The sequence below is a fragment of the Nesoenas mayeri genome, assembly GCF_963082525.1.
Source record: "Nesoenas mayeri genome assembly, chromosome: 2".
Taxonomy (NCBI): domain Eukaryota; kingdom Metazoa; phylum Chordata; class Aves; order Columbiformes; family Columbidae; genus Nesoenas; species Nesoenas mayeri.
In genome coordinates, this window is record NC_137543.1 from 18,156,346 (window position 1) to 18,174,225 (window position 17,880).

Below are 17,880 nucleotides of genomic sequence, written 5' to 3' on the forward strand. Positions count from 1 at the left end.
AGGGAGATTGCGGCGTTTCCTTCTCTGGAGACATTCAAAACCCACTTGGAGACATTCCTGTGTAACCTCATCTAGGTGTTCCTTCTCTGTCAGGGGGATTGGACTAGATGATCTTTCAAAGTCCCTTCCAATCCCTAATATTCTGTGATTCTGTGAGTCATTATTCTGCCAAGCCAACAGATTAACTGGAAAATCTTAGACACGTGAACATCTGGCTTTATAATATATTATCTCCTTCTGAAGTTAAAGAGTATCTTGGTACTTCTCAACATTTCGTATCCACAGTACTATAAACTTTCATTAATCAGTCAGACCTTTATTCAGTCCTTAATAATCATGCAGTGGTTTCTCATAGACTTGCTTTATAAGATATTAATTTCACTTCAAAATTGAACTTTTTACAACATTGCGAAGGCATGACTGGGTTTTCCTATATTTCAACACTGACATTTTTAAAACAAAGACTTTTTTTTCAGTCTACCAGACATCATAATGAACTTGACAAAAAGTCATAGGGTGAATTATTTTTATCCCTCTAGCTGAATAATTCTAAAATTAATCAATAGATTATTAATGTACTTTCCAGAACAATATAGAACTTTTTTTCCACTTCTTCCTAAACATTGGCTTATTTAAGTTTTCCTTTGTTTCTTTTATAAATCAGAAATAAATTATTACGGTAGATTTTCTACCTAGAATTTCAGTTTATTTCTAAATAACTCATTAGGTTAAATTTGAAGAATGGTAATTTACTGTTCTAAAAAATAAAAAAATAGCTTTTGTCAGTCATTTTGCTTCAAAGTTGGCAATGTCCTTATTCTTAGTTAAATAAAATGCTTAATCCTACTAAGGCAGTTTTACAGGAACTGACCTTAGGAACCAGGTCTTTTATTTACTCTTGCCTTCGCAACACCTTAAAATTTGGTTGATTTATATTACCCTGCAACAACTAACAGAATGCTATATTTTACACACTTTTCTTTTGTTGCTTTTTCTTTACTTTTCTGATGCATGTTTAACTTTGAGAAAGAGATGGGTCTTTGTCTTCTTCTTCAAACCTCAATTAGTGCTGTTTACTTTCTTTCTTTTGTTCTCTTTATTTACATGCTTACTGTACCTCCAAGCTTGTCTTTCTCTTACTGTGTTGTTTCTAGTTTTCACTATTTGAAGATTTAACTGGGAAATTTTGCAAATTTTCATAATGTAATTACTTTTCAAATTAGTCTATTTTCTCAAGCCAGTCTTTTATCTCACTAAATGGTCAATTCCAGAATCTTCCAGGGAGTTAATGACTTGCGTGTACTGGATGCACATCCAAGAGCATCCTGGATACTCATCTTTAGGTTGAACTTCACACATGCAATTCAATGAAAAACTCCCCTTGCATAGAAGTTTTATAGCTTCTGTCGCAGAGATGTGTCATTAAGTCCTCTTCTGTAATACAGATATATCAATATTGTAGATTTAATGTTGCATAAATGTAAGCTACAATTAAAACCCTAAGAAATCCATGGGTCTGAAAATGCTTACTTTCATGTTACTTTAGTTTTTCTATTGGAAATACTTTCATGAAAGAACAATTTACAGTTAGTCATGATGCAACATCAGGAGGGGATGTTGGCACTCTTGAGGGCAGAGGAGCCCTGTAGAGGGATCTGGACAAATTGAAGAACTGGGCAATCATCAACCACATGAAGTTTAACAAGGGCAAGTGCTGGATTTTGCACCTGGGACACAGTAACCCTGACTGTACATACAGACTGGGGAATGAGAAGCTGGAGAGCAGCTCTGCTTAGAGGAATCTGGGGGTTCTGGTTGACAGCAAATTGAACGTGAGCCAACAGTGTGTCCTGGCATCCAAGAGGGCCAACTGTGTCCTGGGTGCATCAAGTACAACATTGCCAGCTGGGTGAAGGAGGTGATTGTCCCACTGTACTCTGCACTGGTGTGGCCTCACCTGGAGCACCGTGTGCAGTTCTAGGCACCACAGTATAAAAAGGATATAAAGCTACTAGAGAGTGTCCAGAAGAGAGCCACAAAGTTGGTAAAGGGTTTGAAGGGGAAGCCATATGAGGAGTGGCTAAAGTCACTTGGTTTGTTTAGCCTGGAGAAGAGGAGACTAAGGGGAGACCTCATCATGGTCTACAGCTTCCTCACGAGGGGAGCAGGAGGGGTAGGCACTGACTTCTTCTCTCTGGTGACCAACGATAGAACCCTAGGGAATGGCAGGAAGATGTGCCAGAGGAGGTTTAGGTTGGATATTAGGAAAAGGTTCTTCACCCAGATGGCAGTGGAGCACTGTAACAGGCTGCCCAGGGAAGTGTCACAGACCAAAGCCTGACAGTATTCAAGAAGAGACTGGAGAATGCCCTCAGACACAAGGGTATGAATTAAGGGGTTGTCCTATGCAAGGAGTTGGACTTGAGGATCCTTGTGGGTCCCTTCCAACTCAGGACATTCTATGATTCTATGATCTGTTTGACCTATCTTGTTATTAAAAGGTAACTGAAGATATCTATTACCAAATAATATTTATCTGATATCTTCAACAAAATTCAAATCTTGAGTTCTCAGTTTAGACAGCAATAGATTTTGTGAGAGATAGAAGAAGGTTTTTTTTGACTGTTTGACAGTGTATGTCAAAGTGTCCTTGCTCTGAAATGGTTTACTATAATTTGGATAGAGCACTTCAGGGAAAAAAGAAGAATGAGAAAAAAAAGCCAGCCTGCAAAATTGTTATGCAATAGACATTTCACATTCATAAGGGCTGCTATTAATACCCATTAATATCATCACTGGAATTGTCAACATTAAGGGTATCAATAGGCCTAGTCATACAAAATACTTATTTAGTGCTTGAACAAAAAGTTAATGGTTAGGTTAGTGTTTGAACCCCAAAGTAAATATCTTTCTAACTGGATTGATGGAATAAGAGGGATATCTTAAATTAATCATTAAATCATTCAAGATCTTTTAAATCAAACAAAGTTTTAAATATTCAGTTAGTTTCAGCTTTGCTTCTTCACTGTGAATCTGGTTATTTTTAAACAGATTCAGATTTATTAAATCAGAGACCTGAGTTTTAGTCTTGAATCCACTAATGAGTGCCTGTATATCTACCTTGTGGGGTGGATCTTTTTACAAAGTTGTTAATGTTGAGGCTTGTTACAAGGATTGTTGTGTTATGGGATTAAGGCAATAGCAGAGAACAAAGGAGAGGATGTGAGAAATCTTTACTGATGAGTATATGTTGTATACAAGTACTGAAAACACAAAAGCTATAAGTGGTTGATACTTCACATTTGTGTTCAACACACTTGTTCCCTAGTTTAACCAAAATTCAACCAAACCAGATAAATCAGGTACTGTTCTTTTGGGTGAGTCTTTCCTTCCAAAGAGGCATGAGGCCACTGCCTTTTGTAATGTTTGCATTATGCTGTATAACTATTAAGCCCCACTGATATGCACATGTACATGGATAATAGGCCTTACCAAAATATGTGATACTTTGTCATTTTTAATCAAACTTTTTATATAGCAGTTTTATCTTAACAAATAATGCCGAAGAGAAAGATTCCACACAGCTGTATTTAACATCAATACAAGCACTTAAGATTTTGTTCTGCATAAATATGAGTGATGAAATCTATGTGTGCACCTAGTCATGCTGAGATGTAAGTCTGTGTTAGCTTAAGGCTTTGATAGTATTAGAATAGGTTTCAGCAGTGCATGTAGATGGGGTATCAACCTCAAATTCCTTTTTTGATCAATTCCATCGCTGTGAATCTCCCAGCTTGTGAGGAAATGTTGGAAGTCTAGTCTTCATTAAAAAAGTTTTGTGTGAAAAACTTTGCTGTATATTTTTCCAACAAAAATACTTTTCCCATTCAGAATACATTTGGACATGTTTAATGCATACACTAAGGCTTGTATTAGTTAGGTTTATATTAGTGGAGCTTGCATGCTTGTTACTTGATAGTAATCTTTCTTCAAAATTAAAATATACATGTTTTGCAAATAAATCAATTTCACTAAAAGAATACCTGATCTGATGTCACTGATTTCTGTTCCAAACAAATAAGGAATACACAAAGCTTAAATTCCACTAACATTCCATATAGATTCAAACATAATAAAATAGAATTGGGCACTTAAGTAGAGCAAGGATTGCCTATTTGATTCTTTTTAATCTCCTGCCCCTTATATATAAATTTTGTAGTGTTTATATCCTTCAAGTTTTTACACATTCGTTCGCTGATCTGATTTTGAGCTTTTACCAGACATTTGAAATCTGTGCACTATCTGCCTCTCTTCATACCTGTATCATGTCTAAATTACTTATTTTGTTTGTATGTTATATACCATATTTTATCTGACTACTCCAGAAAAAGCTTCTGAGCCACTTCGTAAAGAGATGACAAAAGCAATCATTACAGATAAGCCATGTATGAAAAATAAAATGACAGCATAAATGAAAGCAGTTGTTAAATATTTTTGCCATAATTTCTGTAAGAATAAGAAAGATCATGTCTGTGAAATGTGTACATAATCAAGCATTTTTGTCTTATTATTTATATCTTCTACTAATCCTCATTTATTTGCTACCTAGCTTTAAAGAAACAGTTTTTTCTGTTTTAATTTTTATTTGTAAGAACTATAGTTTTAGAAGATTTTTAGTCATGAAAGCTAGTTTGTTACATTAAAAAAGACAGGGATTTTATGTATTGGATGGATGTAATGGAGTATGTGCACTATGCTATTAAAAAACCCAAATAAACCAACCCTGAATTCCACTTTGCAATACGAAGTGAGAATTATGTGATAGATTTTTGAAGGAGAATAAAGTATTAATTGACTTCACTGGATTAGAGTTAGCCTAAAGCAGGGTAATTTTTTAAAAATTAACCTCCTAAATAGTGCAGAAAAGAAGGCTATGAAGGCACGATGCTGTCATTAAGTACAAGAAGAATAAAATTCTGACTCTCAAAAATGTTAGTGCCTTATTTCTTCTGTAAACGGTGAATTACTCAAATTCTCAAACCAAATAAGATGCAGATTGGAATATCACAGACACATCTACATGCATAACCTTATACTTTTACTAATTCCTTGATTGGAAACAAAGGTACATTATTTCAGTAAGCACAGGTTTATTTTTTAAATACATTTTATGTTAGATGACAAACTATCTAGTGTAAATATTGTTTACTACACTTAGTAGTTAGATAATTTAAATCTCTGCTTCATAACCATGATTGCTCATGGATTCCCCATGAGCATTTCTAAGAGTATATGAAAGACCACTGCAAAAAGGAGCCTACTGTCTGCTGACTTAAATTTGCTATCCAATTTTCTGTACAGTTTGAAGGGGACCTACATCTTTTGAACTGTAAAAAAACATCAGGCACCTGCATTTCCTTTATGGTAGATATGGTGTTTTTCTATGAATTTTAGGAAAATACTAGAGATGATGTAGTGTAGCTGTGCTTGCAACAGCAGCTGGCACAGAAGTACGTTGGACTGCCAATGCGTTATGGTAATGGTGAACAGCTTTACAATTTGCTGAGAAGATAAATTGATGTGAGAAAAGGTGCAGTTATATGAGCAGAATAAACAAATATCTTTTGCCAATGGCCATTATAAATTTCATCAGCTTGCAAATCTAATTTCTGGGAACAATCCCATAGAGATCAGGAAATATAAAGATCAGATTTTATGTAACTGTGAATTTAGTTAGAACTGTGCTGCTATCAATATGTATTTAGTTAGAGGCATTTTAAGTATAACCTGTAGCTGTCAAGGATTTATGCATTAATGAATAATTGATAAGACAGGTAACCTTAATCAGATATTAGGTATTTAAAAAATAAAGCTAGTGTTCTACCATGAAGATGAAGTTTTCTCATGTCTTGGAGAATAAACTTGTAGTTTATTTTTCACAAGATTTTTTTCATTCTTGAAGAGAAACCTTGTTATAGGCAGAATATATACTAATAAAAATTGGTGCTAGGAAACGTATTTTACAGACCTCTTCCAGTAATAGGTTTATTCTCAAATATATAAGCAGCGAAAGGTTGTTGCCCCTATGTTGCTTAACAATTGCTTACAGGGTGAGAATTTAAATAAAAGCTATTGTGTTTTGCATAGTTAGGTAACAGTATTATATAGAGAAATAACCATAAGAAAAAGGATGGCTAATTAAACCTCTACCTTCAGAAACTAAGCCTCAAGCTGAAGTATACTTCTTACATTTGTAACGAGATATTTGTAAGAACTTCAGTCACTTAGTGTGTTTCATGCAGAAATTCACAATGAGAAAGCAAAAAGATTCTGTGTTTTCTAATCAAAAGGTGTAGGCTTCTGCCTCTTACACTGAATACATGTCATAGTACAGTTCTCACTTTAAACACTACATTTCAAAAAATGAAAATGAAATTTAGTAGCTAGATAGAACAATGCAGTTAGTAAAGCTAACCAGAAAAGAAAATTCATCCGTTTGGGGGGCTTTTCCCCCCGCCATTAAATTCTGGATATCAGTATTATATAACTTTATGAAATTTCCATTGGTTTGGAAGAAAACATTTTGGTGTTGATTGGATGGCAAATCAAAAAAAGAGAGATAAAAGACCCACTAAGTCCACCATTTGAATAAGCAGGCAGTTAAGCGGCAAACAGAAAAAAAAAAAAAAAAAAAAAAAGTCCAGGAAATTTTGTATACTCGGTCTAGTGGCTTGGAGTTAGCTTCTTTAATAGAATTCCAAATCATGCTGTGGTTTGGATTTCTGACTAAACCAGAGATGACAACGTACCAATCCACCACAATTCCATACTTTTCTTGTACATTAAATTACTAATTTTCAGATTCACTGAAGCGATGGAGTATTTCTCATCTCTTTGTACACCCAATTTAGAAAAATACTCTCAAAAAATAGCTGCCTGTTTTATAGTTTTATAGTTTTATTGTTTATAGTCTGTATAACCTAAGGTCCCTTATTCCACATCTTGAATGTGACAGTCACTGCGTACAATCCTTTTCTTGGTGCCCAGAGCAGTGCTTTGCTTAACCTGCTAACTGACCTGGATGGACAAAAGCTCTTTCTAACCTGAATGTACTTTCATCATGATAGTGCTGTGCTTCATCAATGTGACTGTGTGATTTTTGGATTAATGTTAATTTGTATCCTGTCACTTGCTCATGCAGAGTGGACAATCTTGTCTGTTCACGCTTGTCATAATATACATTCATTCATTCATTGATAAATAAGAAGTCCCACAGAAGGCATGTCAACGAATGTGTGTTTGAAATAAAACAGTTTTTCATAGAAGGCCTTCATCAAAACTTTATGAAAACCTACTGATCTTCATCCCTGATATTTTTAAAATCTTTTAATAATAATTTTTCTTTGTTTTAATTCAGGCTTTCTGGAATGAATATACCACCTCCAATTATCAGCAACAAAAACTGGCTGAGACTACATTTTGTAACAGACAGCAATCACCGATACCGTGGATTTAGTGCTCACTACCAAGGTACATTTAAAGAAACACTTTCTTTGTTGTGGTTGTTTTTGTTAAGACAAAAAAAAGTGATGCAGTTGTACAGCACAGGTGTCCAACTCATTCTCACTGGGGGCCACGTCAGCCTCGCAGTTGCCTTCAAAGGGCCGAACGTAATTTTAGGACTGTCCTACATTTAGAGTTGGACATCCCTGTTGTAGAGGAAATGGGAAGGGCCATTTTAAAAAATTCTCATGAAGGTATAGTTTGTATTTGCATGAAGGATAAATTAATCTGTACAACCTGTTGTATCAAATTACATTATGTTAGAGTATGGGTGGTGTAGTACCTACTTCATCTAAATACAATTACAAAAAAATTACAGAGGATATCTGCTACACTTTACACTTTTAAACACTTAGCTTTTAAAATGGTCCTAATATTCTGGATGATATTGAGCAACAGATACAGAAATAATGTTTTCATCATTAAAATATGTATTTACCTCTATGGTTGTATGTCACATTTGTGAAACAGTGAGTAAGTTTCTACTTACTAATGTAGCATTTAATCACTATAATCTCTTACTACCTATTTCTCAATGCATTGTGCTATCAAGACCTAATTAATCTCCAAGATTCTTATCCACTGTTTTTATGAACAAGCATTATTTTGAGTAAGAGTGAAAGTATCTGAAGCATTAACTGGGGATCATCACCATTTGGAACAAAGTCATTGTAATGGTGAAGTGCTAATGAAAATTGAGCTTCATTAGTGTATGGTGATGCTGACTGCTGTAAATAATATTTTTCAATATCTACATTGTATCAATGGATCTTCATGGAACAGTAACTCTTTTTGTGCTTTTGTGCTTTTCCATTTATCTGATGAAACAAACAAATCAAGGCATTTTGAATGAGATTTAGTTCAGGAATTTCTTTTATACTTCTCTATAGTAAATTTAACATAGGAAAAGATTAGCTACATAAATATTTGCAGAATCTGGTAAAATTAATCAACTAATGTAAAATTGCAAGTAACAAAAGACTAATTTTTAAATGTAATTGATCTTTTGTAATAGTAAACTTTATACAACCCTGTGTGATTGCCTCAGATAACATATTCTATACAAGAATAATGAAAATTTGATTGCTATTTCAGAAAATACTGTATATCTCTACTTAGACTTCCTGAGTTCATAGTTGTTCTGGGATGTGTATTCTGAATTAATTTAGGTAAAAGGAGGGTCCCTACTGTAGCTCCAGGGCTGCTATAACTGTTTTCAAAAGGTACTTACTCATTTTTCACATGGTATGCTTCATACCAAATATGAAACCATGGCATAACTATTTTGGTGGTTTATGTGAAGTAATTTGGATTATTGAGATGTTAATTTTTGAATTACTGAGGAAAGTAGAACAGACTCTGTCTCAGATGACACACATAGTTACATTCCTGCTGAAAATGTGATGTAACAGGTAATGAAAAAGAATAGGCTTTTCTTCAGTTTCAAAATGTGTTTTCTGCAAGTCACATAAAACATATAAGTTGGTAGATGTAAGAGATTTGAGTATGCTATGTATCTTAAAGTGTACTCTGTACTGAATTGTGAGATGCTGCAGTAGTCCACCATACTTAAAATGAAGAAAATATCTTTTTACAACTCTGAAAAAAAAATATATAGTAAATAATTTCAACACATGAAAGCATTAAATGTGCATACACAGGCCAATATGACCATTGAAATTTAATCTTGATAGCAGAAAATGAAAAAATGCACCAAGTAATATGGAGGAGTGGTAGGCAAAAAGAGAGAGTGTGAGGCAATTAAATAAACATATTATAAATATTTCATATCTTTATAAACAAATTAAAATATATACTACAAAATATTTTGGTTTGTCAAGAACTGAGATATTTGGGGTTTTTTTTTTCAGTTATAGACAACCTTAAGCCTTTTTTGTAAAAAACATTTAAAAGCAGTAATTTCACTAGTGTGCTGACATGAGTTGTCACAAAAGCAGATTACTGCTAAAAATAACAAAAAAAAAATTACGAAGAGCTGTGTAGTACAGATACATGTGTCTGTTTTCAGGTGTTTGTTTCTGCATCACATTTGAGAGGTTGTCTGTTAATCCTTTCACTAGTCTGTATTATCACGGTACTACACTGCAATACCTGTAGTAAAAACCCATTCTTTTCCCGGCTTAATTAACATAGAAATTACTTTAACATCTCTCTGACTTCCCTACTTGAAACTTAAGCTTTCCTATGTGCCACCACTATAACCAGAATTGGCAATTTCCTACTGCTTCATCTACTTTAACTACCTTTATTGTTGCATCTTTCGAAGAAGTCAGACTCCAGATTTTGAACTTCGGAACTCTACATAGTTCTTACTTCATCACTGTTTGACACTTTAGCTCTCTTTTCATCTAATCACTCACTTGAATTTCTGTTTTTGTTTGTACAATGACACATTTTGTGCCAGTGTATTTGGGTGGTGGTTTGACCTGGAGTAGCAGTGAAGTCCCACAGACACTCACTACACCCCCACACTGGAACAGAGTAGAAATTAGGAAAAAACAAAGGAAAAGTCATGGGTTGAAATGAAGATGAGGAAAATCACTCATCAACTACTGTCCTGGGCAAACTAGTCTTAATTTAAAATATTTAATTACTGATTTGGGTGTTGAGAAACAAAACCAAATATTTACAAATTAGGGAAAACACATTTCCTCTCCCCTTTTCCAGGCTTAACTTCATTCTAGCCAGTTCTCTCTCCCCTTTCTCTATCTATGTCACAACAGATTGCACTTTGTCTCGTTGGTGATGCGACAGGCAGTGCAGGAATCTCTTTCTGCTGCTCGTTGTTTCTCACTGTTTTCTTCTGACACTCCTTCCTTACTCATTTCCTCTGCTCTGATGTGTATTGGCCATGGGTCACAGTCTCTCAGAGGAAGAACTTGCTCCAATGTGGGTTATCCATGGGCTCCAGTCCCTTTGAGGGTTTTATTAGCTCTGGAATGCAGCCCTTCTGCTCTGTCCTTTTCTCAGTGTTCACTGCCTTTTCTTAAATACATTTTCACAGAGGCACTGCAAATTCTGCTGATGGGCTCAGTTGTGTCCTGTGGGCGGTCTGTTGTGGAGCCACCTGGAATTAACTGTGACCAGCATGGGGCAGCCCCTGACCTCCCATCACGGAGGTTACATATGCAACCCCTTTGCCCCCCTACTACCAAAATCCTACCATTTGCTATCTGAAAAAAAACTTCTCAGTTCTTTTATTAAAACAAAAGAAAATAAACAATGTTCATGGCCAATTTTTATTCAGAATGTGAAATAACCAAATCTTAGTTTCTGTTCTTTTATATTTATGAAAATTGTTTTTCTTATATTATTTTTCACAAGACAGCCTCACATAGCCTAGCTTCAGGGTAATATCTAAAGCTACTGTGGCCTAGACATTTGAAAACAAGACTAAAAATGATGCTACACAAATTCTCAAAATCTAGCTGTATATTAAAAAAAAAAATAAAGACAAAAACCACAAAAAAAAAAAAACCCAAAACAATAGAAAACCTAGGGTATTACATAACCTTTCATAAATAACCTTTTAATTTAATTAACTATCATATCTTTTCTAATTTTCTGTTAAAGGCTCCAGTCTTGCAAACACCCATGAAAATATTTAAATTGGCTTATACAGAACAAATGAAATTTACCGAGGTGCATGAAACTACGGAAAACTCTCAGCTTCATAGAAGTACATTGTCACGTGGGCTATTTGTATTAATTTATTTTAATATGCATTTTAATTCACAAGAGATATTGACTTATACAATATTTAAAATATGTTTGTCAATGATAATTGAAGGTATACATGTCAATTAAAATAGAATCAAAATGTTTCTCTACCCAGGTTGTGGTGTCATAACAAAGACACACTTGTTCTTGCTTGTCTGGTCATCCGTGTTTCAGCACTTTTTATTCAATGAGGACTTTTTGTCTAGATGTTTTCTGTCCTATTGCTTGGATAAAACTCATTTGAGTTAGAAACTGTTGGCTGAAGTATTTCCAAAGCTTGTTTGGATCTTCCCAAAGGTGCTGCTTCAACGTTTCTTGGCACTGGTAATCCTCTTTTGCTGTTTCTAAAATTAGTTGTACTTTTTTACTCCATCTATTCACAGTTCCTTTAAAACTTCATTTTGTTTGCTGCTCTTTGCACTCCATCACTTAAGTATAAAACCACAATATTATCTAAGCGGACAGAAGGGATTAAGCTAGCCTCATGGCTTCCAGTCTCACAGGCTGGCATATACAAACTTCAATATTCTTTACGTCAAGCATACCTGCACTCCCAAAGGGCTTTTGGAAGATAATTCCTCGTTTTCTGATAGTTAAACATTAAGAATCTGTAACTTTGCTGGTTTTTGAGATCCAGCATCTTCCTTTTCTCTCTCTCTCTCTCTCTCTCCCTCTTTCTCTCTCTCCCTCCCTCCTCCTTTAAAGCTCCGGAAGGTTTCAGTAGTAGCCCTTTTCTTGCTATTTATTTCACTTATGAAATCTCTTTCTTAACTGATTTTACTTCCTTTCCTCTTCTCTTTGTCTCTATTTAAGCCGTGTACAAACTAATGCTTCTGCTTTGAACAAAATAATATAAAATATGTCAATTGAGTGCACAACTGCATCTGCCTTTCATTAAGAATCTTTGCTTATAGGACAATACAGATGAAGAGATTAAGTATATCCATGAGCTTTTCAAAATGAAATAAAATTCAGCTGTCATGCTCATGTTGAAAAGCATGCAAACAGTTTATTTAATACCTGATAGCCAACTGAAGTTGGATAAATGCCAGCCCTTTCAATGTGTGATGCAATAAGGAGAAAACTGATGTTGGAAAGTTTTTTCTCTGCTTGATTTTCCATTGTTCTGTTCTTCTTCATTCTGTCATTTATATATGAATAGAAATGTATCTTCAATGTATCTTCATTCAGAAATGATTTATGGAGTTCAACTTGTCTTAGATTTTTTTTTTTTTTTTTTTTTTTTCTGGTTTTGCTTTGAGAGAGAATTCAAAGCAATTGGCAATCAGGTAAAGATCAAAAGTAAGCAGCACTAGGCTGCCTCAGAACATCATGGCTAAAGTTGCCAGAAGGGGGAAACTGTCTTTATCACTTTATTTCAGAACACCTAACAGTTTAAACAGAAGTTGTCATTCATACCTCATCTCAAAAGCTGTTGAAATGAACAGTACACAGTACTACTGCCATTAGACTCAGCAGTTGTAGCTAAGTCTTAGGTGAGATTCAGCTCCAAGACACCAAAATGTAGATGTTCCTGTATTGCAACCTGTAGGTTTAGACACCTATAGGTAGCTAAGTCAGAAAGCTGTGGAATACAGTTCAGCTGTCAATGAATATATGTGCACTGCTGTATGAAATCACCTAGGATATTTTTATGGCAGTGGCAGAAGTCTCAAAATTGCACCAACCTAAACTACGTATGGGCAACTCAGTCTTCCCCATATGTAGCTAATCTTGTCAGTGTAGGTTACAGGTCAGCTGACCACATGGTAAAGGTTGAATAGAGGTGCTCTAGAGTAAATAAAATATCTGCATGGTTTTGGCAAATTACAGGAGACCATGCCATTCTGGCACAGAAACTAGAAGGCAGGGAGCAACACCTAAAATGATAACCAACATACAGGCAGCTGTTATGCCCAAGGGGTGCATAATTAAATCACTACATTCCACTGACTACACTATTTTTCCATTTCTTACGATAGTTTTTACACCTTGTGCAACTATAGACATGCAGAGCTACATGTCTTAATCTCAGGTTGAATCTCATATAGCATGACTACTCACTTACTGAAATGGCTTTTTACAATGAGCATACTCATGGGCTTGAGATTACCTGGCAGAAATTAAGGTGTCACATTGTGTCACATCTGTAGAAGCCTCCTACTTGAACAGGAACTGTGCCTGCTTCTACTTAGGGCAGTGTAAATAAGTTGCTGTTTGTGTCGGTAAGTCATTTGACAGATGACAGATTTTTAGGGGGTTTTTAGACAGAGATTTAGTTCTTAGACTTGTAAGTCTGTGACTTTTCAGAACCTGAACTCCTATTGTCAAAACAACTCAGATGGTTACCTGATTTTGCAATGAATAGAGAAGAAAGAAGCCCTGTCCTCAGAGAATGAAAGAAAATTACTAGCGCTTCTCAGCAGATTTTTTTTTTTTCTTCCAGGCATAATAGGAACTTAAATTGCATATGTTGTCACACAAGTAAATGGTTTTAGTGGATTTTCATATCATGGGTCTTTTAGCTCTGCTTCATTTTTTACAAGGTATACTTTCTGGACAGATTATTTTTCACCTTTTCACTCTTGAGAGGTCTATTGTGCACAACTACACACCCACACAATAACAGTGTGAGTGGTTTTGCTGCAGTCAAGTCAGAGGGGAGAAAAATTGCTGCATTATGTTGACCCTTCTCCATTTTAAAGTACTTAGTTTTAGAATTCTCTCAATCATAAGTTTTAATAACACCATTACTGACAATTAGTTATTTCTGATACTGTATGCAGATCCAGAAAGTTGTTTCTAAAATTTCAATTTGCTTTTTTTTCTACTTAAAATAATGTGTCTTCTTAATGTCATACTTATCTGAAAGAAACACCTCTAATGTTTTAGGCCAATTGAAACATTTCAATGTATTTCTGTTTCATTTATTGTTCTACATACTTCTGTTCATTGTTTACAAAAGACCAAATGACAACGTTTTATGTACCACTGACTGGGAGTAATTCAGTCTCCACTGCAGAAGAGAAAAGATGCACTAAATTACTCTTTATTTCAATTTCAGTATTACTTACAAAGAAACGATTTTCTTTATCTAGGTCAGCTTTTTCAGATGTTCAAGAATTTATAAAATGATATGAAAACCAACATTTCAAAAAACAATTTAAAAAACCCAAGAAGATGGGATATTCAAACTATAAAATCCATAGGTGATATGAACAGTCCTGGTTTATGGAAAGGAAGAAAAAAAAGTGTTTAAAAATTCATGTGGTTTTAATGATCCTATTCATATATATATTAATGTATGTATAAATATACTAAATATATATGATTATATATAATATTCACCTAGGTATAATATACTTAATTCTGTTAAAATTTTATATATATATATATATATATATAAGGGATCCTATAAGGAAACCAAATAGAATTCAAGAAAAAATAATTATGAAAATAAATATTCTTGGTTAGTGGTACTCTTCTAATAATAGTATATAAATAGTTGAGTTTATAGGACCTTCAAAATACTTCATTTGGATAAGGTAAAATGTTAATACATTAACCTATATATCTGTATGCTTCATGACCACCAAACAGCGTGATTTATTGCACTGATGATGTGTTCATGTCAAGATGATGGAACAACTGAGAGAAAAAGCTGGGATAAAACACTTGTTTACATTCAGAATATTTAGTGGCATTAAGATAAGGTGCAGGAACACATTGTTTCCCCTTTGAAAAATACTGACGTTTAAATACTCTCAAAATATGTTTGGGTTTTTTCATCAAGTGATATGTTTCGTGCAGCAAAAAATTATTTTGTCATAATCAAAAGTCATAAGCCATTCCAGTTATTTTTTTAATATCTTGGACCACCATGAAGCTTACGGGACATAGAAGGAAATGGATGTGAAGTGGTCTAACTTTAGAAAACACATTTTAAATATTAAAATGATTACAGTCAGTGACATCAATTGTATTAGAATTATTTCTACTGGATTATTTACTCCCACGTCTATCCATCCTTCCTTCCCTACACAGCATTTTCAATTATTTTTTAATTCTAGGATGTAATTTTTTATTTTGGAGGGTGTTTTTTATATACTGTTAGGTGACATCCACACGGGGAAAGAGATTGTTTTGATAAGAAACAACAGACAGATGTAGAGAACCAGAAAAAGAAGTAACTGAATGTAGGATTTTTGTGTCTTGCCTCATACTCAAGTTTCCTATGTATTTTCTAAGCAGACTGCATAAATTATTATGTACAATTATCCCTTCTCTCTGTTTCTTCTCTTTGACCTAAACACAGGGTTGTTTATTTGTTGTTTAGATGCTTAGATTCTTAAGAACACTTGCGCTTTTGAGAGAAATCATACCCTCATGATCCTGAGGATAAAATTAGTTATTTAGTTTTAAATGTAATTGTATGAGCTGCACAGCTATGTGTTGAGGCATAAATTATGTGAAATATAGTTGTATTACTCTTTTAAGTGTTTCTCCCTTCTTTATTATTTGTGAAGACTGTAATAACACTATATGCATGAAGACTGAGTAATATGCCAAATAGTCTCCTTCCTAAAATAGGAATGATATTTTTATTTTTCAAATAAAAAATTAGATCAAAAATTCTGCTCTGGAATATGAATATGAATATGGAAGTGATCTATGAAATATATTATGTCAGAAGTTATTTCTTACTGTTAAATAAGAGACTACTGTTTTTACTAACCCACAGTGTAGCTAAGTTTGAGGACATTCAGCTTTACTCTTCAGAACTAATTCCAAGGTTATATAATTTCAGAAATAATAGTACTGCTTGCAAAGTATCCTCCAAATGCCTTAGTAAATAAGGAGTCAAATCTATGTAATGAAAAGTTAATGTTTAATGAATTCCACTCCAAGGAAGGAAAGAAATTTCTGAACTACCTTATCATTTTCCAGCTACACTTTCTCTACCTTTGTTCCAGTCAATGGATCTTTTAATAGTTCAAAATATGTATTCCTTTATTTTTGTACTGTATCAGTAGCAGTACCATAAAGCTGAGAGAATGTAACTTTTTTACCCCATTCACAAGCATCTGGAAATTAAGTAAACATATACCTTGGTTTAATAAAGTGTTTTCATTTAAATGCAGATGAGGCAATAAGTCTTGCATACTAGTGAACAGTATTCTATGGAATTTGTTAATCTGCAATATCAGTGACTAGTACCCTAGAGAGTCTCAGTTATGTAATTTCCTTATATCTTCATTATGTTAAACATCACTATCATTCGTATTTAAAAGAAAACTTCATAAAAGCCCTCTGAGAACTACGTTGGTCATATTTTTTCTGTTTCTAAGTCTATTTGAAAATTGTCAGAACAACTGTTGAGTAGCAATGTGAATATGAGAGTGTTTGTAACATCTCTTAAGAGTTTATTCTGTTTTGTTTTGTTTTTTCTTTTACCTATTAACTTGCTTGGTTTAAGGGATGTCAATATATATCCTTTTTGCTGAATTCTGTATAAATATTAACATTGTTTTACATTTTCAGAAAATGAAATTAGCCTAAGTCACATTGCTTTATGCATTTTCCATTCCAGTATTATTTTTTTCAGAAAGCTCATATATTTTGGGATTATTAACATGACCCTTGATTTTCCTGAGTGTCACCTATGTTTAACTAATTTATAAAGCTTTGCTCTTGAGTGGTGAGAAGAAGTTTACTTATGAACTGAGAAACAGAAGCTGCAAATTGGGATTAAGAGAAAAAAGAAAGGAAGGGGAAAAAGAAAGATTTGTATCCAGAACTCCAAAATTTTGCTGACACTTTGTAATGGAAAGGGATAAGTAGGAGAAAGACAGAATGCCAAGTAAAGTGATTAGAGTGAAGAGTGAGGGATTGTGAGAAAAAGATTTAAGCAAAAAAGACTGGCAGTACTAGGGAGATTGAACGTGAAGAGAATCTGTTGAATAGTTCTGACTCACTGGATAAGAAAACTTCTTGTATAATGCATAACCTGGTTGGAATCTACCTTGTGCTAGTGGAGAAAAATTGTCTTTAAGAGGTAGCCAGGACAAACTATAGAGGAATAAAATGGCCTGTGTGGACAGAAGTCTTCAAAAATGATTCTGCCAGTGTCCTCAAAATACACTGCACGGCTGTGAATATGTTCTTTCTTGCCATGAAATAGCTGAAACCTACCAGAAAATTTTGGGTCAACAAGGTGCTTTTTGCACTATATGGAGTAGACTGAGGATCTGCTAAAAATACTGTCACACAGAATTGGCTATAATTCCTTTGTATTATCATTTTGAAGATATTAAAGGGGGATTTGTGAATGACATACGAAATTTAATTTACTCCAAGAAGCAGCTTAGGTATCATAGGATCATAGGATAACTCAGATTGGAAGTGAACAACCTGCTCAAAATAACCTGGGTGTTGAGATTATAGAATCACAGAATAGTTAGGCTTGGAAGGGACCTCTGGAGATCACCCAGTCCAACACACCTGATAAAGCAGGTTCACCAGAGTAGATTGTGCAGGAATGTGTCCAGACGGGTTTTGAATGTCTCCAGAGATGGA

General features: G+C 34.3%; 1 protein-coding gene across 3 annotated transcripts in view; it reads left to right on the forward strand.

Moving 5' to 3' along the window:
• Positions 1–17,880, forward strand: part of CSMD3 (CUB and Sushi multiple domains 3) — a gene marked incomplete at its 5' end in the record, with an annotated part of 620,447 nt that overhangs the window by 205,352 nt on the left and 397,215 nt on the right. For all 3 annotated transcript variants that reach the window (XM_080338547.1, XM_080338548.1, XM_080338549.1), the window contains one exon: positions 7,418–7,530. In XM_080338547.1, the coding sequence (XP_080194673.1) occupies positions 7,418–7,530 (113 nt within the window). The remainder of the gene's footprint in view (positions 1–7,417; positions 7,531–17,880) is intronic.